This window comes from Phycodurus eques, chromosome 7 (assembly GCF_024500275.1).
Source record: "Phycodurus eques isolate BA_2022a chromosome 7, UOR_Pequ_1.1, whole genome shotgun sequence".
Classification (NCBI taxonomy): Eukaryota; Metazoa; Chordata; class Actinopteri; order Syngnathiformes; family Syngnathidae; genus Phycodurus; species Phycodurus eques.
The window spans coordinates 20,094,290-20,120,548 of record NC_084531.1 but is presented as its reverse complement, the minus strand read 5'-3'; the positions used below and the strand labels follow the sequence as shown (position 1 = coordinate 20,120,548).

Genomic DNA, 26,259 nt, shown 5'->3' with positions numbered 1-26,259 from the left:
CATCTGGCTCCTCTCAAACCGAGATGTTTTTTTAAATGAAATTGACGCTTTTATACTGTCCTTGTTCGAGAGTCGCTCGAGTACCATTTCATTGAATGGTGCTTAAAACTGATCAGGTATAGTAGAGCAAACATGTTTATGATTCCCCCCAAATTTTTTTTGGGGGCGTGGGGAGTTAACTGAGCGGCCACTCAGAGTGTGGGCGCAGGTCACATGCGGCGTACAGGCCGCCAGTTGACTATCCCTGCTCTAAATGTCTAATACAGTACTTTGTACTTTTAGGACGCTTCTAATATTCATGTACTGTTTCCTCATATATAAACAATATTAGATAACATTTTACAGTAGATGACATTTTGTTTCATGTTGCACCACATTATACTAGTTGCGAATGTACCTTTGACTGACAATGGCAATAAACGATTCTGATCCTGATTCTGACGATTGCTGAATATTCCGCTTAAACATTTCTCTGTTTTTCATATATACTTTGTTTTAAGGTTGCCGCGGGTGAATGTGCGTCATGACTACTTTGGCCTGAGGTCCTACCAGGTCTCTCCTTTGACATCGCTTGGTCATGTGAAGCAGTTAATCTATGAAGACACAAACCTGCCTGTCAGAGAGCAGCGACTCATTCACAATGGCAAAGTGGTACGTTATACATCTATGTAGCTACTACCTTCAAACATGCATGAAAAGTGCGAGGCGCGAGGTTAAGGTTTTATCGGCATTAGTTAAGGGTGGGAGCACACCGAGCGACGTGCCTGACCACGATAGTGCCTGACCATCGGCAACTAGTTTTGCTGTGATTCGAAATTTGGATCGCATATAAACGCTGTGGCAACATCGCAAATGTAAGATGTGTAATGGAACCTAGGGTTGCACAATTATGGCCAAAATAATAATCACGATTATTTTGATCAATATTGTAATCATGATTATTATGCGTGATTATTCCTTGTTAGAGAAAAACATTTATTTTTATTGCACTACTTTTCAACAAACAATATGTAATATATAATATGTTACAGTGCAAAATCAGTTTTTAAATAAGAATAAATGATAGATGATAATAATAAAAAAAATAAATGTACCCCAAAAAATTCTATTTTACCAAGTGCTAAGTGAATAAATATGCTTTTACAAAGTGCAATCACGAATTGCAACTTAATGGACGCAAATACAGTTAATGCGTAAAACGCAATAACATTAGGCTGTAAGCACCAACTTTTCATTTGAAAATCCTCTCCGTCAATATAGTGAATTTTCAAGTCTCCGTTGTTCTGCTTGACCATTGGTCACTCGTGCACGGTCACAAACTGCAAAGAACTGGACAATTGTGATTTCTCTTTCTATTTATTTCTGTCATGTTTTGTTTTGTTTTGATTTTTGTTTTGTTTTTGTAGTCAGGCCAGCCGAAAAGTTGAAGGCAGCCGCTGCAATGATTGTTAAGTGTTTTACCGTGACACGCCGCCTATCCGCCAACGTGCTGAGAGGGCCAACTTCAAAATAAAAGCTCCATATATTAATACTTTGGACATCAATTCCATTTCAAGCTTTTTATTTTGAAGTTGGTCATAGAGTACGTTGCCAGCCTTTAATAAAGCCTTAACCATACGTTCGCCCCCTGGTCGCTGATTGACTGGGTTGCGGCCATTGCTACAAATGAAGCACTTTTCATATGCAGCAGTGCCCCCATTTTAAATGTAAAAAATCACAGACGATCAGGCTCATTTAATCATGGCAGCCAAAGTTGCAATCAAAATGTGATTAATTGTGCACCTTTTGTGAGTTTTTGTTGTTGTCAGTGCAAGGTCCCTATTTATTTTGAACTATAGTTTTTGTTTTTTTGCTACTAACTTGTGATGAAAATGTTTTTAGTTCATCACTAGTTAGTAGGAGGCGGCACGGTGGCCGACTGGTTAGAGCGTCAGCCTCACAGTTCTGAGGACCCGGCCGGGTTCAATCCCCGGCCTCGACTGTGTGGAGTTTGCATGTTCTCCCTGTGCCTGCGTGGGTTTTCTCCCGGGACTCCGGTGTCCTCCCACATCCCAAAAACATGCATAAATTGGAGGCTCTAAATTGCCCGTAGGTGTGACTGTGAGTGCGAATGGTTGTTTGTTTGTATGTGCCCTGCGATTGGCTGGCAACCAGTTCAGGGTGTACCCCGCCTCCTGCCCGATGACAGCTGGGATAGGCTCCAGCACGCCCGCGACCCTAGTGAGGAGAAGCGGCTCAGAAAATGGATGGATGGATAGTTAGTAGGAGGAAGGATGCCAATATCCTTGCATGCAAATCAGTCGCCTTTTGGCTAAATTCACGGTTTTTAACTCAAAATAGGCCATAAATCGTGTAGATCCGATGAGAAATTTGTTGATTTTGCCTTATTGTACTCTCCAGAGTCTTCCAGATTGTTTAATTTATGTTAAAATCAAAAAAATTATCTGCGTGGGCCCGGGGGATCCTCCTAGACCTCCCCTACAATGTTTTTTTTTTGTCACCTTTTTCATGCCTTTGGTGTTTGCATGTCTGAATATAACGCCCTCTTTTTCTCCCATTTGGTATGCTTAGTTTACGGTTCTTTGTTTTTTCCTCTTGGAAAACATCATATGACCAGTTCATTTTGAGTGCTGCCCTGTGGTTTTGTCACATTGTACTGTAAGACTACACCCATAACAAATGGAGAACTGAACTCTTTCTGTGATTGAAGATAAACGCCAGCAGCAGAAAACATCCCAGTTTCAATGTTCTACTCTCTAACTACAGGACAAATTCTGAGATACTCATTTACACCATTGACTGTGAAGAAATACTCAAGTAAAGTCTATGCCATTTGTCAGTAGTGTACAACAAAAGAATTGCTTTTAAAAATGTGTTTCATTATCATTATTTTAAGGACATATATCTGTGGTTGGTTTTGGTTGTCTAGGTGTGTTAGTGAACATGACTGGGAGATGACCTTGCGTTTGGAGGCTAAGTTGAGTGAAAGCACCAGGTGGTGGCCAATGCTCTACAGCTCCCCTGATCTCATATGCAAAAATTAGCTGCAGACCACTCCTACATACTACTAATACTACACACCACAAGGTCATGAACCTGCACTTCACACTGGAATTTTACACTCACTAACCACATCATTAGATACACCCTGGCCTCAGTATATTGCAGTGCCACTGAAATATGAGTAGAACTTACTAGATATTCCTAACGTATTACTTAGCATTTATTGCATATTGTTAAATTACGAGCTTTTTGATTGTGGTAATTCAAACGGTCCATTATTATGTGACGCCTGAATTTGTAAAAGGCCTCTTATATTAGACCCAAATGTATTGTACAAGTGGGGTGTGTGGTGTGTCGTATTATTATTCTAACTGTGTGTGTGCATCCATAAAAGTCAGATCAGTGTGTTGGTGATTTATTTTTTTACTGGCAGAAATAAGAAGATACTGTAAGTACACCCAGTGCCATGCCATTATGCAGTCTAAATACAAATTGATTACGCTGTCAGTTATTCCATTCTTCTGGGGAAGTGTGTAGGGTGATTGATGACTGTACTGTGGTCATGATAAGGATGATGACTGAGAGGGACAGCACAGTTGGCCAGTCTCTTAATGTATAAGAACGCCTGAGCACAGTGGCTCACACGTTCACCTTGGAAAGCCCATAATAGCGTCATCATTTCATGGTGCATTATTTCTAATAAGGTGGTTATTACATCTCATTAAGATGATCTCTTCTGGCTTTCATGAGTAGTTTGATGAGAGGATTTGGTTATAAAACAGTAAATGGCAGTGGTAATGTGTTCTGTTTATCATGATTCTGTTTTAATCAAGTGCCTTTCTATTTAATGTTTTACTGGTTGAAACACGTCACTAATTGGGTTTTTTCTTTTTTTATTACTTGTCATTGATCTAAAACCTGTGTGGACCTCTGTTCTTCATAGCCAGATGATAGCATGCCGATTGGTGTCTTGGTGCCCACAGGAAGCCCTGAGGTATCTATCACACTGGAGGGACGAGGCCTCAGAGGTGGCGGTAAGGATAAAACTGCCTACGTGGTTTTGGAACTCCTTGACTTGCTGTAGTGAATGGTGACGTTTACAGCAGCGTATCTTTTGACAGGGAGATTCGGGCAGACTACACCGCCACTGGTTGAATTTCTCAAAGATATTCTGAGGAGGTACCCTGAAGGTGGACAGATTCTGAAAGTAAGTGGCGTAACCAGTTACATTAAAACCATAAGGAAAACCCACTTTTTGAAAATAATGCAACACCTCTATGCCATACTTTAAAGGAGCTGATTCAAAATGCTGAGGATGCTGGAGCCACCGAAGTCAAGTTCATGTACGATGAAACGGAGTATGGGGTGGAGTCGCTGTGGTCACCTGACATGGCTGAGCATCAAGGTTTGTTCTTAGCACTCAGACGGGCCTGGTAATCACTGAGACTGTGCTTTGTAAGACATGTTGTAACCCTTGTGTGTTTTCTGCTGTTAAGTATCATTGAGCATCTGGAGTAATTAATTAATTCACAATTAAGTTCTAGATGCCCAGTAAAGTACAATACAATACGATCCAATATAATACAATACAATCCGCTCCAGGACCTTGTTCTGCATTTGTTCAGCTTACAAAACATTGTCTGGACTTTACCAGCTTCTACATTCTTGCTATGATCACTTTTAATATATGTGAGTCTACTATGTAATAATAACTTATGGTGTGTATACTACTACTTATTCTCGTCTCAGGTTCTTCTTTTTGTTCTTTTTGGTGAGTTCAAACCCAAAATTTACATTCAGGTCCATAAATATTGGGACATTAATGTTTGGCTCTAAGCAGCACAGCAATAGATATGAAATGAAACAAACAAGATGTGCTTTAACTGCAGACTTTCAGCTTTAATTTGAGGGTAATTAGATTCAAATCACGTGATCGGTATAGGAATTACAACGGTTTCTACTATATGTGCCTCCCACTTTTTAAGGGACCAAAAGTAATGGGACAAATTTACAAACATAGATCAAACTGTCACTTTCTGCTACTTGGTTGCAAATCCTTTGTAGTCAATTACATCCTGAAATCTGGAACACATAAACATCACCACTTCATCCCTGATGACACTCTGCCAGGCCTTTATTGCAATTGTCTCCAGTTCCTGTTTGTTTGGGGCATTTTCCCTTCAGTTTTGTTTTCAACAAGTGAAATGCATGCTCAATCCGAATCAGGTCAGGTGATTGACTTGGTCATTACATAACATTCCTCTTCTTCGCCTTAAAAAAAACAAACTCTTTCACACTATGATTCGAGTCATTGTTCATCTGCACTGTGAAGCGCCGTACCCTATTCGTATTCCGTATTCGTTCCCTGGTGAAGAAAAACCCCTTCATAACAGTTGGCCAGCTCAAGAACTCCCTCCAGGAGGTAGCTGTATGTCTGTCGAAAACAACAATCAAGAGAAGACTTCACTGGAGTGAATGCAGAGGGTTCACTACAAGGTGTAAACCATTTGTGAGCTGCAAAAACAGGAAGGCAAAATTTGAAAAAAAAAAACATAAAACATACCACCTCATGAAGCATGTTGGTGGTCGTGTCATGGCGTGGGCACGTATGGCTGCCAATGAAACTGGTTCTCTTGTATTTATTGAGGATGTGAGGATGAATTATGAAATATTTCGGGCCATATTATCTGGTCATATTTAGCCAAATGCTTCTGAACTCCCTTACGGCACTTCCGAGTGCAGATTGAAAATGACCCAAAGTATACTGCGAAAGCAATCAAATAAGTTTTTTTTATGGCAAAGAAGTGGAATGTTATGCCCTAACCAAGTCAATCACCTCATCTGAATCCCATTGAGCATGAATCTCACTGGCTGAGAGAAAAACTGAATGGAAGATGCCCTAAGAACAAGCAAGAACTGAAGACAGTTGCAGTAGAGGCCTGGCAGAGCATCACCAGGGATGAATTTAAGCGTCTGGTGATGTCTATGCGTTCCACACTTCAAGCTGTAATTGACTGCAAAGGATTTTCCACCAAGTGTTATAAAGTGAAAGTTTGATTTATAATTGTTAATGGAGTCTATGCACGCAACACACGTGTTTGGGGAACAGGGCCACGCTAACTTCCGGTGGCCAGGCAAACATAATGACAAGTTGGAGAACGCGTTGACACTTAAAAGCGAGTTGATGCTGAACCTCGCTGCAGTGTTGGCTGAAGGAGCGATCCCCTCGTTTTAAAAAAATTCTAAAATTTATGAAATGTCAACCTCGAAAAGTACAAGCACTGACCTATTGCATACACAGAAGAACCTCGATATAACGGACCCCAATATAATGGATATCGGATAAAACCGACCGTCGAGACTGAACGATGTGTCCAAAGATAGTTTCCATTTGTCACTTAGACTGCTGTTGACAATGTCTGTTAGTTCCAGAATTTCGCTTTTTTTTTTTACTGGTGCTGAGGTGCAGTACAGACAGAGAATGGGACAAAAGTATTTCCAGGTCACAGATATACACTATGACTAGATGCAACCATCAGACATGCCTCCTGTGCTTATGTGGTGGCCATGTTGAATGTGGCACATTTCCAGGCTAAGATGATGATGGTTCTATCTATTGTCTATTGGACAATAGATATAACTGCATAGAACACTGCGCAGAGAGAGAACGGCATGATGACGGTGTTAACTCTAAGAGGAATATGAAACACAAGTATCTGGAGTCTGGTACTTGCTATTTTTGGTACAGTAACAGTTTTTTTCTTGTTAAGCTGTTGGTCTGTGACACCGGATTTGGAACTAGGAAGCACACTAATTCCTCACAGCTCATGAAAACGACTGGCATATGAGTACTGTACGTCAGCAATGTCACCATGACCAAGAAACCCAGTGTGGTAAGTTTGGGTTAAACTTTTTAAAATTTTTCAAGGTATTTAGTTACAGTAGCTTTGTACTGTACTGGGCGTTTTAGACCACGAAAAAAAGTACAAAAAATGAATTTTGTACAATACGGTAAAATGGGCGCATATGGCCACAATAAAAAAAAAAGTGCCTCAATGTATCGGATAATTGGCTGTAACGGACGACCCCCGTCCCAATTAGTCCGTTATATCGAGGTTCTACTGTACCTAGTAAACAACACCAGGTTATCACACTTTTAAAGAATGAGATTATTTTTCCACCAGATGGCTTCCCACTCGCTAAACGGATACCGGAACTCATACCCAAGCTAACCTTTCCACTGGAAATGGTTCGTGTTGCTCTGCATATGGTCCATTTGTCCCATTACTTTTAGTCCCTTAAAAAGTGGGAGGCATATATACAAACTGTTGCAATTCCTATACCGTTCACCTGATTTAGATGTAAATACCCTAAAAAATTAAAGGTGCAAGTCTGCAGTTAAAGCACATCTTATTCATTTCAAATCCATTGTGATGGCATTAAGTCACACTTTTCCCCAGAACAAATTTGTCAGTTTTCATAAATTTACAGTTTGAGCGGTATTCATTCCACTGTATTATCTTAATCCAGTACCATCATGGATTTCCAGGTACAGCATTGTATGTCTACAATGATGCTGTGTTCACTGCGGAGGACTGGAACGGGATTCAGGAGATAGCCAGAAGCAGGAAGAGAGATGATCCGCTGAAAGTTGGACGATTTGGGATTGGATTCAACTCTGTCTACCATATTTCAGGTTGTTGTCTTGAAAAAAAGAAACATCATTACCTACCTCTATCTTGTTCTTGCATAGTGACTACTCCTGAGTAGTAAATGGATGCAGGCAGAAACCCTGTACCCCCAATCTTTTTATCATTTAAAATACGTATTTCCAAGATACTCAACAGTTGCTTGTGATATGTATCCCTGCAATATATTAATATCATATCCCTCTGTTTGTTTAGATGTCCCCAGTATATTCAGTGGAGAACAGATTGCAATGCTGGATCCTCACCAGACCCTGTTTGGAGTGAACGACTCGGGACAGTGTTGGAACTTGAAGACGGACGTTAAGGAGATCACTGAATTGTCGGATCAATTTGCCCCATATATCGGAATACTTGGAAGCTGTGAGAAAACCTTCAAGGATGGCTGCTTCCCTGGTACACTGTTCCGCTTCCCACTCCGGATGAAACCCTCCCATCTCAGCAGCAACCTTTACAACAAAGAAAAGGTTTTGGAACTCTTTGAGTCATTCAAATCTGACGCAGACACAGTGTTGCTCTTCCTGAAGTGCGTTCAGAAGATCTCTTTGCATGTTCGTGAATCCGATGGCACGGAGCGTATGTTGTTTCAAGTTACAGCTCGAGAAAAGACTGATGATAAACTTGAAAGAACAAACTCGTTGATGACTCTGGCCGAGGCAGTTGACAGCTACAGCAACCATGTTCCTAGCTCCACAATCACCTGTGTCACTTACCAGGTCAGCATAGAGACTCAGGATAAAACCAAGAAAGAATCTCTGAGGATGAAGTGGCTTGTGTGTAATGGAGTTGGTGGTAGAGGAATGTGTGCTGAGTTGGACTCTCTTGCAGATGACTTAAAGTTCATGCCTACCATTGGCATCGCCCTACCTCTAACATTGATCGACAGAGAAGATCAAGGGGCCACCTCTGGTTTCTCAGGACGAGCATTTTGCTTCCTTCCCCTCCCCCCAGGTGAGGAGGGTGAGACAGGGCTTCCCGTACACGTCAGTGGGTTCTTTGGCCTCACAGATAACCGGAGGAGTATCAAGTGGCGGGATGTGGACCAGTGGAGGGATCCAGCTGCCTTATGGAATGAGCTACTTATAATCACTGTCATCCCTCAGGCTTATTTAATTCTCATCACTGAGGCTATCAAAAGGGTACAGACCAAAATGGACCAAGACTTTCCATTAACCCCTAGAAGAACTTATGCGGCCTGGCCAGACCCAAACCAGGTCAAATCCAGGTGGAAACCTATTCTACAGCCCCTGTTTCATGACCTCCTACAGCACCATGTCTTCTATTCCCTCAGTGAAAGCTGGGTCAGCTTGGACCAAGCTGTGTTCTCAGAGCTCGACATAGACAAAGACATTTCACAGACACTCATTAACTACCTCCAAAGCTCAGGGATGCAGGTAGCGCTGGTGCCTACAGCAGTGGACTCAGTCTTGGTGGCCTACGCCACGGAAGTGAGAAAGATTACACCAACCTTGCTACGGCAGGTTGTCAGGAAGTCCAAACACAAAGGGTCCTTAGAGGACAAGCTGCTGCTACTAGAGTTTGTGCTTAGTGATGCCAATTACAGTGACCTAATAGGACTGGAGCTCCTGCCTCTCCAAGATGGAACATTTGCCACATTTTCATCCTCTGTCACTGAAAAGGATTCTGTTTACATAACATCTGCCGAGTACCCCAGGTAACGATTTAGTGAAACTGTGCTTTTTAGCAATTACTATAACAGTACTGTATCAACTCAGTAGTAATGTACAGTGATAACTTGACTTACAAGTGCCCCAAGTTTTTTTTTTTTTGAGTTACAAGCGGTTGCATGGTCTTTTTTTTTGGCAGCTAAAATTGCTCTCTTCTTTCACCAGAAAAAGTTTATTTCTAGCCTTTTCCATTTTTTCAGCAGTAGAACATTGGTTGGTTTCACCAAAATAATGGTTTCTGATTAAAAAGTTGAGGAAACAAGCTTTTTCTCAATCAATCAATCAATCAATCAATCAATCAATCAATCAATCAGTCAGTCAGTCAGTCAGTCAGTCCAATGCTGTTTATATAGCTCTTTTCATACATAAAAAATGCAACCCAAAATGCTTCCCAGAGATTAAAACAGACAATTAAAATAGCAGGAAACATACAAAAACCCATCCCTCCCCATCCCCACATATAAATGCATAAGCACCCATATGAACACACACACACAAGCACAGCACCTATTGACTAATAGTATAGACATGGCAAGGCACTGAGGATCCCGGACGAGGAAAGACAAACTGTGGGAGCCATCCACACCGAGAGGTGCCACAGCCCGCAGCCACAGAGGATGCCACAACAGAGACCACTACGACCGGGTTAGACTATATGGGGACTCTACACATTGTGCTACACCCCTGATGATGGCACAAGACCGTTGAGACATTTAACTCATTTGCTGTCAGCCCTCCCAGTTAACATGGATATTTGACTTCTAAAGACATCAAAGGCAGTGAATGACAACCTTAAAATCGATACTGAAACACTTGGGGAGCCAATGCAGTGATCTCAAAAACCAGTGTAATGTGCTCCTGCCCTCTGGTCTTCATCAGCACACGAGCAGCTGAGTTCTGAAGTAGTTGTAGAGTGGAAATGTTCTTTTTGGGAAGACCAGAGCAGAGCATTGCAATAATCTAGACAACGGGAGATAAAAGCATGCATCAGCACCTCTGTGTTAGCCTGAGAGAGAAATGGGCGGACTCTGTCTTAAGATGGTAAAAAAACAATCTTAGTGACATTCTTACATGCCCAGATTCTTAACACATTGTGAGGGTTTATAATCTTGTAGTTTTGGTAAAAAAAAATTCTCTCTTGCCTTCAGGACAGATAACTAAAACTTCCGTGTGAAAAGAAACGTCAAGCAGAACATTGACTTTGTGACGCCTTACCTCACTATAAAACAACAAAAACAACACAGAGAAAGGGTTAATGATAATTTAATTCCAGATATATAACACGTCATGAGCAATGCTAACTTAGGGCATGGCTCGACTTTTTTTTATGTGGCATTCCTCATTCCCTCCATGGACTGTTTCATTTCTCACGATCGCGACACATGTCTTTATGTCTCACTGTCAATTGACTGTCTGTTGTCGTACTAGAGCAGCTCCAATTACCGGAGACAAATTCCTTGTGTGTTTTTTGGACATACTTGGCAAGTAAAGATGATTCTGATTCTGATTTGTCTCCCTCAAATTCGACATGACAAGCTGAGATTCTCCCCCTTCAATTCAAAAGCTGTGCTGATGTCAAATCCAAAGCAATGCAATGCTCCTATCTACTTGCGTCTGTTCGTCCTTACAGTTATGTAGAAGCTTGACTTTTACAGGCAAGCTGGGCAAGACCCTCTTGCATGCCTGCCTGTTGAAAAACATACTTGACAAATATATTCGTCGGTGGCAGTAAACAGTTGGATGACAGATGGCAAATATAAAAAGCCTAGCAGTGAATGAGTTAAAAACATAATTCTTTTGTGTTTTTCGAGGGGCTGGAACGGACTATTGGTATTTTAATTCATTTCAATTGGGAAATGGTTTTATATTTTAATTTGTAAATTGAGTTGCGAGTTTGGTCACGGTACGAAGTAAGCTTGTAAGTCAAGGTACAACTGTAAATGATTCACCTCCATCAGCTCTTAAAATATGGTAGGCTTAATGTTTAAAACACAAGCAATATTTTGTTGTGAATTACTCATAGTAATATTTGCTTTGTCATCAGGTGTCTATACCCAGGGCTTGAGGGTCGGTTCATTCTGGAAAGTATTAAACCTTCAGTAGAGGAGAGACTAAAGGAAGCAGCTAAAAGCAGAGGTAATGTAATATGTGGTTCATTTTATTCATATAAATCTTCCGTTAGTGCTTTTTTCCCAACGCTATGACACGAAAGGCTGTTTTATTTATTATTCATACAAATAAAATATAGTAGACACGAGTATATAAGTAATTTCACACTTCCAAAATTTGTCACTACAGTTCAGCGGTATCTTTGGGGGTGCTCAGGTACGTAGGTATTTCATGTGTCAAACATTGACATTACATTACTTTACTACTAACACAAACTAATGCATGGTTTGAAATGAGCTCTAACTGAACTTTGAGATCTCAACAGAGAATAAAACCAGGTCCTGTGCTAAAATTCTGTAGTCAATGAGTATACATAATTTTCATCCTGAGAAAACACAAACACATTTCTGCATTTTGGTTGATGAATTATTGAAATTAATAAGTGGTTAGTTTGGAATGTGTCAAAGTATGGCTATTTTAGATTTCGTAAAAATGTTAACGATGTTTTTCCCTTTGTAATTTGTACAGGAAGACCCTGTACTCAGCTGCAAATGTTGAACCCTGACCGCTCAGCACGACTCATCAAGGAAATCCTATCAACAACTTGGCCAAACAGAGACTTCATTACACAATGGGAACCTGGAAACCAAGAACTGAAGCATCCAACAATTTCTTGGCTAAAGATGATTTGGAAGCATCTCTACATACATTTTGACGATGACCTAAGTACTTTTGATGATATGCCTTTGATTCCGTCTGTGCCACTGGAGGAATGCATGGAAAAAGTTCAACTTGTACGCCTCAAATGTCCATCACCCATCATTCTCATTGATGAGAATGAAGCACAGCTCTCTGAATGCCTTCTTGAAGTTATGGGAAAGCTTGGTGCTGTGGTAATGAAAAAGCAGGATTCATGTTTGCAGCATCCCCAGCTCAAAAATTACATCAATCCCTGCTCTCCTGGAATGTTGCTGCGAATTATGGATAGATTGTCAATGCAGCGTTTAGTTAGCCAAGTCTCATATTTCTCTGTCCAAGAAAGGATTACTCTGAGAAGGTTTCTAGCTGGATTGTCTGATGTCACAGAAAAGGAAAAGCACACCTTGCTTGAGCTTTCCATCTTTGAGAGAATTGGGACCTGTGCTGAAGGTGCATCAGCTTTTACATCACTGAGAGGTGCCAGAGCATTGCATCACAGAGCAAAGTACCCACCAGATGTAAAATTATCTCTGTGCCTGGTGGACACCCGTGATGAGGAGTCCATTCGCCTCATCAAGAAACTCAAAGTAGCACAGTTGAAAACAACTGAGTGTTTGAAAATGATCATCCATGATATTCAGAGTGGATTCTACACACCAGACGAGATAAACAAAATCATGCTTTGGGCACTTAAACATTTGGCCTTTCTGAAGAATGAAAATTCATCTGTTATTGGATGGCTTTCTGCTCTTAAATTTATTGAACTGCCTTGTGGAAAGCTAGTGATAGCCTCAGAACTTTTTGATCCAGATCTGGAGATCCTGCAGAATTTGTTTTACAAAGAAGAGGAAACAAGGTTTCCCACAAGTACATTTACCTCATCCCCTGATATTCTTCATTCCCTACGACAGTTGGGGCTACGAAATGAAGTACAACTCAGTGAAAAAGATGTTCTTCAAGTGGCAAAGAAGATAGCGGATTTACAAAGTCATCAGGATCCTGAGTGGGAATTCATAATCAAGAAGGCAAAAACACTTCTGCAGATTCTCAACAAACAAACAAAACTGGTGAAATCCACAGATACTCAGGCATCTTTGTCAAAACTCAACTGGGTACCTGTCTGCAAAGAAAGGCCTCCTACCTACCCAAAATCCCTTGCTTGGGTTGGAGATACTCTCAGTCTCAGCTCTCTGTCTGAGATGTGTAACATATCTCATGCTGTGCTTGTGGGATCTTCAGTTGCCCTGGTTGAACACACATCAGCTGGTATGAAGAAAGCACTGAAACTAACTGTAGAGCCGCAGGTGGATCAGGTCTTGCAGCACCTAAAAGCAGTGAATGACTGGCATAAATCTCAAGCCTTCACAACAGAGGATTGGTATCAGTTCCAGCAGATCCTTTTTGAGATATATGGCTTCATGCAAGCTCATCTTGAGGGGGCCAGAGAAGCAATGATGTCATTGCCTTTTGATTGGGTGTGGACAGGTAAGACATTCTCATCTCCTGGCCAAACTGTGTTAAAACCTCTGCCTAATTTAGACCTACAGCCATATCTGTACTCACTTCCAAAAACAATGAGAAAGTTTCACAAGCTTTTCAAGTTTTGTGGTTCACTCGAAGAGGTTTGCCCAAACCATGTGCTCAAAGTAATAACCACCATCCAGAAAATAAGTGAAGGTGAAATTACCCAGGAGGAAAGCAAACATGATATTCTGCTTTTGATCAACATCCTGAGGTGGCTCTATAACAATCAAATACATGTTGAAACTCACATGCATGTTCCTATTCTTTGTTACAAGGATCCAAGCAAATTAGCAATGAGGCCCATTCATGACTGTACTTATTGTGACATCAAAGTAGACGATTTGAATGACCTACTTGATGATACGTCAGAGCCCATTATATTGGTCCATGACGACATCCCCATGAAAACTGCGGAGTGGCTAAAAGTGCCTTGTTTGAGCACAAGGCTGATAAACCCTGAGAATCTTGGTTTTGAACAATCAGGCCAACGCGAACCTCTCACAGTTCGAATAAAGAACATCCTGGAGGAATATCCATCCGTAGCAGACATTTTTAAAGAGCTTCTTCAGAATGCAGATGATGCAAGTGCAACAGAGTGTAGTTTTCTTATTGACATGAGAAAAAACACAGACATTCGAGATAATCTCCTTGACCCGGGCATGATGGTGTGCCATGGACCATCCTTGTGGTCTTTCAACAACTCGGTCTTCACAGATACAGACTTCCTGAACATTACTAGGTTAGGTGGATCAGTGAAGAGATGTGAGGCAGACAAAGTTGGCAAGTTTGGCTTGGGCTTCAACTCAGTTTATCACATCAGTGACATCCCCATTATAATGAGCAGAGAGTTCATGATCATCTTCGATCCAAATATCAATCACATTAGCAAACACATCAGAGACAAGTCTAATCCAGGGATCAAAATCAACTGGAGCAAACAACAGAGACGATTAAGAAAATTCCCGAATCAGTTCAAACCTTTTATTAATGTCTTCAATTGCCAACTTCCTCTTGCCCAGGATTTACCATACAAATACAATGGAACACTATTCAGGCTCCCATTCAGAACCGAGCAGGAGGCCTCAGTGAGTGAAATTAGTAGTTTGTACTACAACACCACAGATATCTACTCCCTTGTTGATGAATTCAGTTTATGTGGCCATCGGTTCATTCTGTTCACCCAGCATGTTGGTTGCATGGTCCTAAAATACCTGAAATATGAAGACTCAAATCCAGCTGGAGCTCAAGATGTTGTCACCATTAACAAAAGTGTTTGGTCATCCAAAGCCTCATATGGACCCCTGAGTATCCTGAAATCTGCAGCTAAGGTAATGAAGAAGGTAGCAAGCACTAATAAAGTGCCCTCTGATATTCCCAAATCTGGCTGCATCATTCGTGTTATACTGGAAGAGTTCCATAATGTCTTCAAACGTATTGTTGATCTTCACTCCCCACTGTTCAGAGGCTCAGAGGAAGATCCAAACCAGTACTTTGAATTGGCTGCTAAAGGGATTCAGACAAGAAGGTTAACAGATGAAATGCCCCAGAAGGCAGTTGAGGTCACCAACTGGCTCATTTGCTCATGTATGGATGGAACTGAGGCAATCAAATTTTCACTCAGTGATAGTGGAAAAAGGCTTGGACTTGTGCCTTGCGGGGGAGTGGCTGTTTTACTTACAGAAGAGGATAACAGGAAATGGACTGTTAGGTCAAATGCCACCCCAATTGGAGAGGTCTTCTGCTACTTACCTCTCAGAATAAAAACGGGCCTACCAGTCCACATTAATGGCTGCTTTGCTGTGACTTCCAACCGCAAAGAGATCTGGAAGACGGACACAAAAGGAAGGTGGAATTCTATCTTCATGAGGCATGTCATTGTTCAGGCCTATTTAGCAGCACTCACAATGCTTCGTCTGATGGCTGAAAATGGAGAACTGCTTGACTACAGCTATTACGCGACATGGCCTGATCCAAGTCAGGTACATGATGACTTCACTTTAGTCAGTCAAGGGGTCTACCAAGAAATAGCAAAAGGAGGTGATGGAGAGCAGGCAAAGTTTTTTTCTGATGGCACAACATGGGTGTCAATCAAACATGTCAGATTTCTGGATGATTCCTTACTCTGTAAACCAGACATCGGTCCTGCTGCTTTCAAGATTTTCTTGAAATATCTAAAAAAAAGTAGCTCACAAATCCTTTGTGCTGTTGAACTTCCTGATTGGGTGAAGGAGGGATTTGAGGACGCTGGATGTAAAAGAACATTGATGGAAAACACCCTGACAGAGAAGGAATTCTTTGCAGATGTCTTTTTACCGCACATCGAGGAAATTGAAAAAGAGCTTCGAAATCCCTTAATGCAGTATGTCTTGAATTATAAAATGGAAGAATTTGCACCTATTCTCAGGGTAACTCCTTGTATCCCCTGCTCTGGTCCCAACAAGGAATTAGTTTTACCCTCCCGACTCATTCACCCAGAAGGAAGAGTGGCCAAACTGTACAACACTGATGATGGAAGATTTCCTGCGGGAACTACTAAAGACTACCTAAACCCAGTATGCTTAGTCAAACTTCTGCAGTTGGGCATGGTGAAGGATGATCTGTCTTGGAACGATTTGATTGAACGGGCTGAATCAGTTGCTGCTTTGAATGAAAGTGATCATGCAGCTGCATGCTTTCGCAGCAGTGTACTGCTCAGCCTCATCGATGAGAAACTGAAGATGAGAGACTCAGGATCAGCTGAGCTGCTAGAAAAGCTACGGGACATCAAGTTCCTCCCGTTTCTAACCAGACCTGCAGGGTTCTCACTACCATGGCACGGTAATAGCTTTTCCCCAACAACAATGTTCTCTGCAAGAGAGATCTTCACAACTGAGCATCAGGACGTTGTATGTCTGATGAAGACAGTGTTGAATGAGAACTCCCCATCTTTCAAAGGTTGTGGTGCAATGTCATTAGCTGTGAAAGACTGCCTTGGTCTAATAAAGAAACCCTCAGTTGAACTAGTGATCAGTCAACTCAAGAAACTATCTCAGGCATTTGATGGTGTAACTCTATATCAGGAAAACATAACAAATGCCTGTTACAAGTATCTGTATGAGGAAATGCTTCAGTGCCAGAAAGCAAAAGAGAAAATAACCGTGGAACTGAAAACGTTTAGCTCTATTTTGGTGGAGAACACCTATGTGAATCCCTCCAAAGTTGCATTCCACCTGAATTTTGATGCAGCCCCACACCTTTACCAGCTACCTAATAAGTACCGGAACAGCTGTCGTGAGCTCTTTGAAAATGTTAGCGTACAGCCCAGCTTCACAGTTGATGACTTTTCCTCAGTACTTGAAATTATGAAGCAAGAATGTGGGCGAAGGCCTCTAACTGAAGAAAACTTCCAGCTGTGCCGCAGAATTATTAGCGAGGGAATATGGAGCTTGATACGAGATAAAAATCAAGAATTCTGCCAAACAAATTATGGTGCAATTCTTTTACCAGACTTTAATCTGACACTCCAGCCTTCAAAATCTCTGTGCTACAATGACTGTCCTTGGATCAAGGTCAGAGATTGCTCTGTGAAGTACTGCCATGGAGATATTCCAAGAGAGGTTGCTGTGAAACTAGGAGCAGTCCCCAAACGTCACAAAGCCTTGGAACGGTATGCGTCAAATGTCTGTTTCAATGCGCCTGGAAGTGAGTTTGGCCAAAAGGAAAAGCTTACAAGTAGAATCAAAAGCATCCTGGATGCTTATCCATCTGAGAAAGAAATGCTGAAAGAGCTGCTTCAAAATGCAGATGATGCCAAAGCTACTGAAATCTACTTTGTCTTTGATCCCAGAACACACCCCACAGAGAGAATATTTGACGATAAATGGATTCCGATGCAAGGCCCTGCACTTTGTGTGTACAACAATCAGCCTTTCACTGAAGATGATATCAGAGGAATACAAAACCTCGGAAGAGGAACAAAAGAGGCAAATCCAGGAAAAACTGGCCAGTATGGCATAGGATTTAACTCTGTCTATCACTTCACTGATTGTCCCTCATTCATCTCAAACAATGACATTCTATGCATATTTGATCCACATGCTCATTATGCACCTGGGGCAACATCTGTGAGTCCTGGAAGAATGTTCAGAGACTTGGACTCTGAGTTCAGATCTCAGTTTTCTGATGTCCTTAATCTGTATTTAGGAGCTCATTTTAAATTAGAACGCAGCACAATGTTCAGATTCCCCATCCGTTCTACAGCTATGGCAAAGATATCAGAGATCAGCTCCATCCCAGCGTCAGACCGAATGGTGCAAAACCTCCTGGAAAAGCTAAAAAATGATGGAGCGGAGCTTCTAATGTTCCTGAACCACATGGAGAAAATATCCATCTGTGAAGTTAATGATGCAACTGGAGAACTGAAAGTACTCTACTCTGTAATAGCTAAAATAACAGATAGTGATCGCTTAAAACGCAAACAGTTCCATGCCTCTGTCATTGACAGTGTGACCAAAAAGAAGCAGCTCACTGCTATTCCAGTCCAACAGATAACCTACACAATGGACATAGAGGACACAGAAGGTAATTTGACCACATGGATGATCTGCAATCGTTCTGGCTTCCCAAACATTGAACTTGTCTCAAAAAGTGTGATATCGGCTCACAAGAATGAGGACATAACACTGTTTCCTCGTGGAGGAGTGGCTGCATGTGTTAGCCACAACTACAAAAAAACCCACAGAGCTTTCTGCTTTCTGCCACTTTCTCTCGAAACTGGCCTCCCCTTTCATGTCAACGGGCATTTTGCCCTGGACTCTGCCCGAAGAAACCTGTGGAGAGATGACAATGGAGTTGGGGTGAGGAGTGACTGGAATAATAACTTGATGGTGTCGCTGATAGCACCTGCTTGTGTGGAACTGCTGATTCAGATCAAACGACGATGCTTTCCAGGTCCTGATCCAACTATAACTGTGCTACAAGGAACGCCCCTTCACGTTGCAAAAGATATTTTGAAAAAGTTTTTGTTTTTCTTCCCAGTTAACAGAATTGACATCCAGCCGGATTGGTACTGCCTGGTCAAAGCTGTATACAGCTGTATTCATATGGACATGAAGCGCCTTCTGCCCGTAGTCAGAGCGCCACAAATGGACAGCTCTGATATGCACTCTGTCATATACATCTCATGGGCGAACACGTCAACTGCTACCAAGGGTCAAGCCTTCTTTGACAATCTGCTCCAAGATGAACTTCAGACCCTGAAAAACACAGAGTACAATATAACCTCCAGAAAGTCTGTGGCTGAAAATGTTTACAGGCTGAAAACCTTGCTTCTTGATGTAGGTTTTAACCTGGTTCACAGTTGTGATGAGACTGCGAACCTCTACTTATGTTTGGAAGATGCAGGGATAGCAGTGAGTTATATCACACCGACAGAAGTCCGCAATTTTCTTCACACTTTCTCATCCCCAGATACCTCCTGTCATGTTGGAAAGCTTCCTTGTCGCCTTCAACAATCAAACTACAAACATATTCATAATTTGAAGCTTGTTGTTGACTACTGCTTCAAAGATATTGAATCGGATGAAACCATAATTGAAGGTCTACCTCTGTTACTTACAATGGACAATATTCTTCAAGCCTTTGATTCCAAGAGACAGAAATTTCTAACATCTCACCATGAGCTCATTCCGTCCAGAAAAGAGATGTTCATGAATACAATGTATCTCAAATACAGCAGCGTCTTGTTGATGCTGGGGCTAGCAAAGACATTTGACATCAGCAGCTTTGGTGACCTTCTGGGATCTGTTGTTCCTAGAGAGTATCGAACAAAGATTCCTGTTAGGTGGAGAGAAACATTTGGAAGTGAATCCTGGCTAAAGAGCGTGTGGAACTTCATTAGTGAGAATACTGCTGTCAAAGAGGAGCAACAGGATATCAAACCAGGTTTTGACACAGTACTTGACATTCTGAAAGACTGGGCGTTGGTACCTGGTATCAAATTCATGGCAAGAGAAAAGCTAGTTGTTCCTGATTATGACATGCTTTTACCCCTGAGTTTAATGAGCATAGCCATATTTCCACATGGCCAAAATGACAAAATATTCTACACCCTAATGAAAGCAGGGTGCATTCAGCTTGCTGTGAACAAAATCTGTCTCAAAGAAAATCCAATCCTGCCTTTTCTGTCACAACATACAGCAAACATTGAAAAGCCATCAAGTGTTCTGAAAGCTCTTGAGTACATGATTCAGACGTCTACATTCAAGGCAGGAAGCCTGACTGATAAGGACTTTGAGGCGATTCTCTTGTATTTCACCTGTAACCTAGTGAATCTCACACAACACGACACACAGAGTCTAAAACTACTCCCATGCTTTAAATCCATAAGTGGAAGATACATCAGCATTTCAAATTATGGGTCCATTTATGTGCTCTCGAAAAACCTCCCTACTGCAGACATAGAGAAGTGGGCCCACACAGCCACTTTCGCATTTCTTGCCGATAGCCCACAGTTGAGAGAGCTGTACACTTTCCTTGGCTGCATGCCAATTGATGACATACAAATCTATCTATATCATCTCCTGCCAAAGTTTGAAAGTCTTACCTACAATGCCAAAGCTGAACACATTGTCTATTTAAAGGATAGACTATTGTCAATGGAAGAGTCATGTGAGATGAGGGATCTTCTGTTTGAGAAATTGGAAGGGCTGGCATTCATTTATGACTACTCAAACAGACTCAGGGCAGCCAAGTTTTTCTTTGACGAAACAGTGAAGGTGTTTGAAGTTATGCTGCCTGCAAAGTCGTTTATACCAAATGATTTCTTCAGGAAAGTTGAGCAAGTCTCAAAACCCAAGAACGGAACATTGCCGCTCACCTCATGGATAACCTTCCTGAGGAAAATTGGTTTGAAGCATGAAGTGTCCCAGCAGCAAATACTTCAGTTTGCAAAAGAGGTCAGCATCAAATCACAAACAGAGAGCTGGACCAAAGACAAAGTGCAAAACATCATTGACGTTCTCCTGAATCATATTTTCAAAGAAAGGGTGGACTTGTTTCAAGGTACTTTTCTAAAAGAGCTCTCACTAATTCCATTCCTCTGTCCTGAGAGAGCCCCCAAAGAATTGCTCAAGGTTCATTCACAATACCAAGAGATGAGTGGAACACTTCCTCTCATTCGTTTCAGTGGGTCTCAAGTCAATCCCAAATTCAAGCAAACAGACGTAATCCACTTACTCTGGACATCTTGCCCAATTTTGCCCGAAAAAGCTACCCCTTCAAGCATAAAGGAGCAGGAGGAAAGCACACTAACTGGGCAAGAGCAACTTGATGATGTCCTAGCCATATTAGGTGTCAACTTGGACCCGCAATTGGAAAAAGTCATTTGTAACTGCAAGAATGTCTGCAACATATCCAATCCAGATGATGAAATGATAAAAACAAGGAACAAGGTTTTGAGGTCCACATATGAGTTTTTAAACGCAGATAAAAGAGATTTTCGGTATCAGCTTCGTGGAGTGGCTTTTGTCATGGTGGAGGATGGGTGTAAGTTGCTGAAACCCGAAGAAGTTGTGATTAATTTGGACAATGAATCTGACTTTAAGCCATACTTGTACAAATTACCACTGGATCTAGGCACCTTCCATCAACTGTTTAAACTTCTAGGCACAGAGGATGTTGTGTCAACCAAACAATATGTTGAGGTGCTATGTCGGATCTACAGAAGTTCCGAAGGGAAGCAGCTTGACCCTAATGAAATGAGAACGGTGAAAAGGGCTGTGTCCGGATTGTTTAAGGCTCTTCATAATGAGCCCGTTGAAATGCGAAAAGATCTGGAAAGTATCAGAGATTTGATCTTTTATCTGCCTAGTCATGACGGAAGATTAGCCAAATCCAATACTTTGGTCTATGATGACGCCCCGCTCTACAAGAGTAGAATTCAGGGTAACATTGGCGTTCAGATGCTTGTGGACCTGAGCCAGTGCTATCTAGGCAAGGACCACACTTTCCATACAAAGTTAATCATGCTGCTTCCTCAGAATCTAAGGCCAAAACTACTAAGCAGCATACTTGAAGAGCAACTGGATGAAGATTCCCCCAAAGTGTGCCAGTTCGGAGCTCTGTGTTCACTTCAAGGTCGCCTTCAGTTGTTGCTCTCTTCTGAGCAGTTCATTACAGGACTGATCCGAATAATGAAGCACGAGAATGACAATGCATACCTTGTGAATGAGGAAAAAGCGATACGGCTTTGCAAAGCACTTTGCGAAGGACTGAAAGTATCTTGCTTTCAGAAACTCCAGACAACCTTAAGAGTAAAAGGATGTAGCTCCATCCCACAAAGCCGCAGTGAAACCCTTGCTTTCCTCAAGAGGTATGGCACCGCTGTCATTCACCTCTACATCCAGCATTCAGACAGCAAAGACATAAATTTTCTCTTAGCTCTGGCCATGACACTGAAGTCTGCTACAGACAATTTGATCTCGGACACCTCTTATCTAATTGCCATGTTGGGCTGCAATGACATCTACAGAATCACAGAGAAGCTGGACAACCTTGGTGTCAAGTATGACTCCACAGAGCCTTCCAAACTTGAGCTACCCCTCCCTGGAACACCGATACCTCCTGAGATACATCACACACTCCTCATGGACCCAATGAATGTGTTCTACCCTGGGGAATATGTGGGTTATCTTGTTGACTCTGAAGGAGGAGATATATATGGGTCCTATCATCCCACCTACACATATGCAATCATAGTTCAGGAAGTGGAACGAGAAGGGGAGGAAAGTGCAACTTTCCTGGGAAAATGTTTCCAGATTGACATTGGTTACAGCGAGTACAAAATAGTGAGTTCCCTTGACTTGTACAAATTTTCAAGACAAGATGAAAGTAGCAATGTGCGAGAAAGCAGTACTCCCTCAACCCCTACGAGTCCAGACAGTCGCACCTCAGTCCGGCAAATGGCCCATCCTCTTTTTGCTAGCAGAGACAATCAGAGACCTCCCACTCAAAAACAGTCCCCCCAAAAAATCAAGCTTAATGCTCTGCCAGAGATCCTGAAAGAAGTCACTTCAGTAGTGGAGCAAGCTTGGAAACTTGCCGAAACAGAGAGAAAGAAAATACTGCGCCGATTGTATCTCAAGTGGCACCCGGACAAAAATGCGGAGAATCTGGACATTGCGACAGAAGTCTTTAAGCATTTACAGAATGAGATCAACAGAATGGAAAAGCAGTTTTTAGCTGACCAGCACAATACAGACAGAGCATCCAGGAGACCTTTCTCAACATCCTCCGCTCGCTTCCAGTCAGAAAAATCCTCCTTCCAAAGGTTTTATTCGTCATGGAACCAGGAAGCAACAAGTCACAAGTCAGAGAGGCAACAGTCCAGGGCAGAATACACAAGCCATGCAGGTTCTTCACACACCCACCGCTTTTTCGTGCCACCGACTTTTAAGACGGTCGGAAACCCTGTGGAGGCTCGCAGGTGGTTGAGACAAGCCCGAGCCAACTACTCTGCGGCTCGTAACGACCTCCACAAAAACGCCAACGAGTGGGTCTGCTTTAAATGCTACCTGGCCACAAAGCTCGCCCTCATTGCCGCAGACTACGCAGTCCGAGGAAAGTCTGACAAGGACGTAAAGCCAACGGCCCTGGCACAAAGGGTGGAGGAGTACAACTCTCACTTGTCGGGACTCGCCAGTGATGTTCAGATTCTGGAAGGCTACGGCGTAGACAGTCTGAGAACTCGCTACCCTGATCTCCTGCCCTTTCCACAGATCCCCAATGACAGATTCACGTCTGAAGTAGCGATGAGAGTGATGGAGTGTACCGCGAGGATTATCATAAAGCTTGAAAATTTTGTCCAGCAAAAAATTTAAAATTGTTATTACAATGTGCACTGATGACCATTGGATGTGTGCAATATGGAGGTATCTTACTGGCAGTTTATGGTTACCTATGCATTTGTGACTGAGTGTGAATACATGTACGGATCAGGCTGCCACAATGCATATTTGTTGTAAAAAAATCTGCATTTACTGTACATATGATTGCCTCAGCAATATGTTTTGTTTACCAAAGTTCCTGATGTTTAGTTTTCTTAAATGCTGCTTTTATTTATATTATTTACTAAATTATATTTCTATTTTATTGCCACAGAAACAGGAATGTAAAAGATCTACTCAAACTGGGGGGGAAACAGGTTATCTCTAAGTATTAAATATTGTTATGCAATGTCTGTTATGTTTATTTTTGTATTATTCATGTTCATTTTGTATCATTTATGCAGAAATTGTGCATTTTATGCAACCATAGTCTTTTATTGTTTATGGATGAAGCACCTTTTTATATATTTATGGTCTTGCACTTGTCTCATCATCTTGGAACAATTCACTGTGAAATTAATTTATCTTTTTTGTCTTTTGTTGGTTATATTTCATTTTGCTGCAGCAATGTCAAATACAGAAATGTTGCATCAAAATTTTCTGACTATGAAACATCTGCATGCTTAAATGAACTTACAGATGCTTATACAGACATATAATATTTATATTTAAAAAAAGAAAGAATTGGTTTCATGGTAGATTTCTTCATTGATTGGCAGTGAGATGTCATGGTTTTGCTTTCTGATACTGAGACATGTATTTGGTGTCCTCTTCCGCTGGAGTTACAAAATAATCTTTATTGACCGAAAAGCACTACGACTAGTAATAGTAAGTAGAGTTCCAACATCTGTACCATTTCTGTAATAGAAATGTCCACTAGAGAGCGGCAGAGAGCAGCAACAATGGAGAAATGAAGCTCACTTTTCATGGCGGTATTTGGTCATACTTTTGATGTTGAAAACCAATAACAGAAGTTTTAATATGCATTTTATAATATACATATGCTACATTGGCAGAAACCTGATACTAAAAGCTAAACCTTCATTCATTTGTCTTTAATTTTCTAATTTTCCAAGACACAAAAAAGGAACAGCACATTTATTGGACGTCCCATATCAATAAATACACATTCCACACTTTTACCAAAATATTCCAGAATTAACTGCAACTGGATCACAAAGTGTGAGGGGGAACGCGTGATGGTCATATTGTTAATGTCACCCCCCCCCCCCCCCCTCAAAAAAAAAAAAAAAAAAACCAACTATGGTTGCTTACAGCAAATAACTTTATTGTCTTTTTGTTTTGGGGGGCGGGGGGGGTCTACTTTTAAAAAAAATTAAATCCAAAGTTGGACAATAAACATGTTTGGTTTTTGCTTGACACAATTTCAACTAGATGTAAAGATCAAAATAGCCACCCTGTAATTCAGTTGAAATATAACAAGTTTGTTACTTCGCATTTGCGACAGTGATATTATATTTATAAAGCCAATGGCAACATTAGGTACACCTGCATCTCTAATAAGATCCAAAATGTCAGTCTTTACAAAGATAACAATGCTCAGTGTCAGGGAGCTATTAATTTAATAAGTATATTATTGCCGTTGTAGTTCGCAGAGACGTACAACTGTGCTACGGTGAGCTTTTGTTTTGACCCACTCGTCTTGATAAATAAGGTAAATATTAGTTCTCCACTGCTCCAAAGTACAAACAATTATAATAATGTCAATTTAACCGAACTGTGAATCAAAGCTGTGTACTATATCATTTTTAAAGGCATGCCTTTTAATACAACTCTCGTATTGGCCCTTCTGCGGACGTGCGTAATGAAGCTGTTGCATCGTTTCTCATTTTTCACAATCAAGTAAACATGCTAAATACCAAAACAAAACACAAAGCTTGGAGCCACAAAACGCAAGAAATTACATTAATCACAACTAATCTGATTCATTCATATTTTTTTCCCTGCCATCACTCCAAGCCCTTGACATGTGCCACTTTGTATATATTGCACCAGAAGATTATATTGCATAGGATGTAAGCTGTAAAGCAGCTCCTTATTGCCCAGCCATAAAACTGTGTCTGTGTGTGTGTGTGTGTGTGTATGTGTGTGTTTGTGCGTGCGTGCGTGTGTTTATTTAAATATACTATGTCCTCCAGCAAGCACAACTCCCCCTGCTGGTGGGGGTTTTAGCACTGTGATCCACACAAGTTTAGTGTTAATATAAAACAAACAAACAAAAAACAAATAAAAAACATTTGTGCTTGTACAAATGTTTGCAGGAAGGAACCACATTTTAGCACTCCTGGTTGTCACTGCAAGTGGAGGTGACGCCAGCCTTGGACAGAAAAAGCTTGCCACTGGGACACACGCACACTTCAAAGAGACCCTCGGCATTCCCGGAAACTCCTCCTTGGCTCTGGGGCAGATTGGCCATGCGCACCGTTTCAGCATCCAGCACCAACTGGACAGCAGAGAAGGACCATCAATAGGAACATTTATGTTTCCAGTGAGGGCCTAACAAGTAAAGGGTCTCTAAGGGAAGTGGAATCGTATTCACAGATTTTTGGGGAACCTATCCTCTGTGATTCACTGAAAAACTCACCTATTCACTGTCTTTTGTGCTCAATCCAAGCCCTGTCTAATGTAAAGGTATTGTTTTGGCGC

The 26,259-nt window shown here is 41.5% G+C and overlaps 2 protein-coding genes across 7 annotated transcripts in view; one reads left to right on the top strand and one right to left on the bottom strand.

Moving 5' to 3' along the window:
• The window catches only part of sacs (sacsin molecular chaperone), a 29,544-nt gene extending 4,377 nt beyond the window's left edge, over positions 1–25,167 (top strand). For 3 of the 5 annotated variants that reach the window (XM_061680992.1, XM_061680993.1, XM_061680991.1), the window contains 9 exons: positions 501–651; positions 3,947–4,037; positions 4,125–4,210; positions 4,297–4,408; positions 7,553–7,699; positions 7,908–9,384; positions 11,442–11,533; positions 11,696–11,722; positions 12,035–25,167. In XM_061680992.1, the coding sequence (XP_061536976.1) occupies positions 501–651; positions 3,947–4,037; positions 4,125–4,210; positions 4,297–4,408; positions 7,553–7,699; positions 7,908–9,384; positions 11,442–11,533; positions 11,696–11,722; positions 12,035–23,586 (13,735 nt within the window). In that variant the 3' untranslated portion in view covers positions 23,587–25,167. Of the gene's footprint in view, positions 1–500; positions 652–3,946; positions 4,038–4,124; positions 4,211–4,296; positions 4,409–7,552; positions 7,700–7,907; positions 9,385–11,441; positions 11,534–11,695; positions 11,723–12,034 lie in introns of those variants that run through there. The other 2 variants (XM_061680995.1, XM_061680994.1) reach the window with 2 other exon arrangements.
• Positions 24,827–26,259, bottom strand: part of sgcg (sarcoglycan, gamma) — a 16,629-nt gene continuing 15,196 nt past the window's right edge. For both annotated transcript variants that reach the window (XM_061680996.1, XM_061680998.1), the window contains exon 8: positions 24,827–26,056. In XM_061680996.1, the coding sequence (XP_061536980.1) occupies positions 25,889–26,056 (168 nt within the window). In that variant the 3' untranslated portion in view covers positions 24,827–25,888. The remainder of the gene's footprint in view (positions 26,057–26,259) is intronic.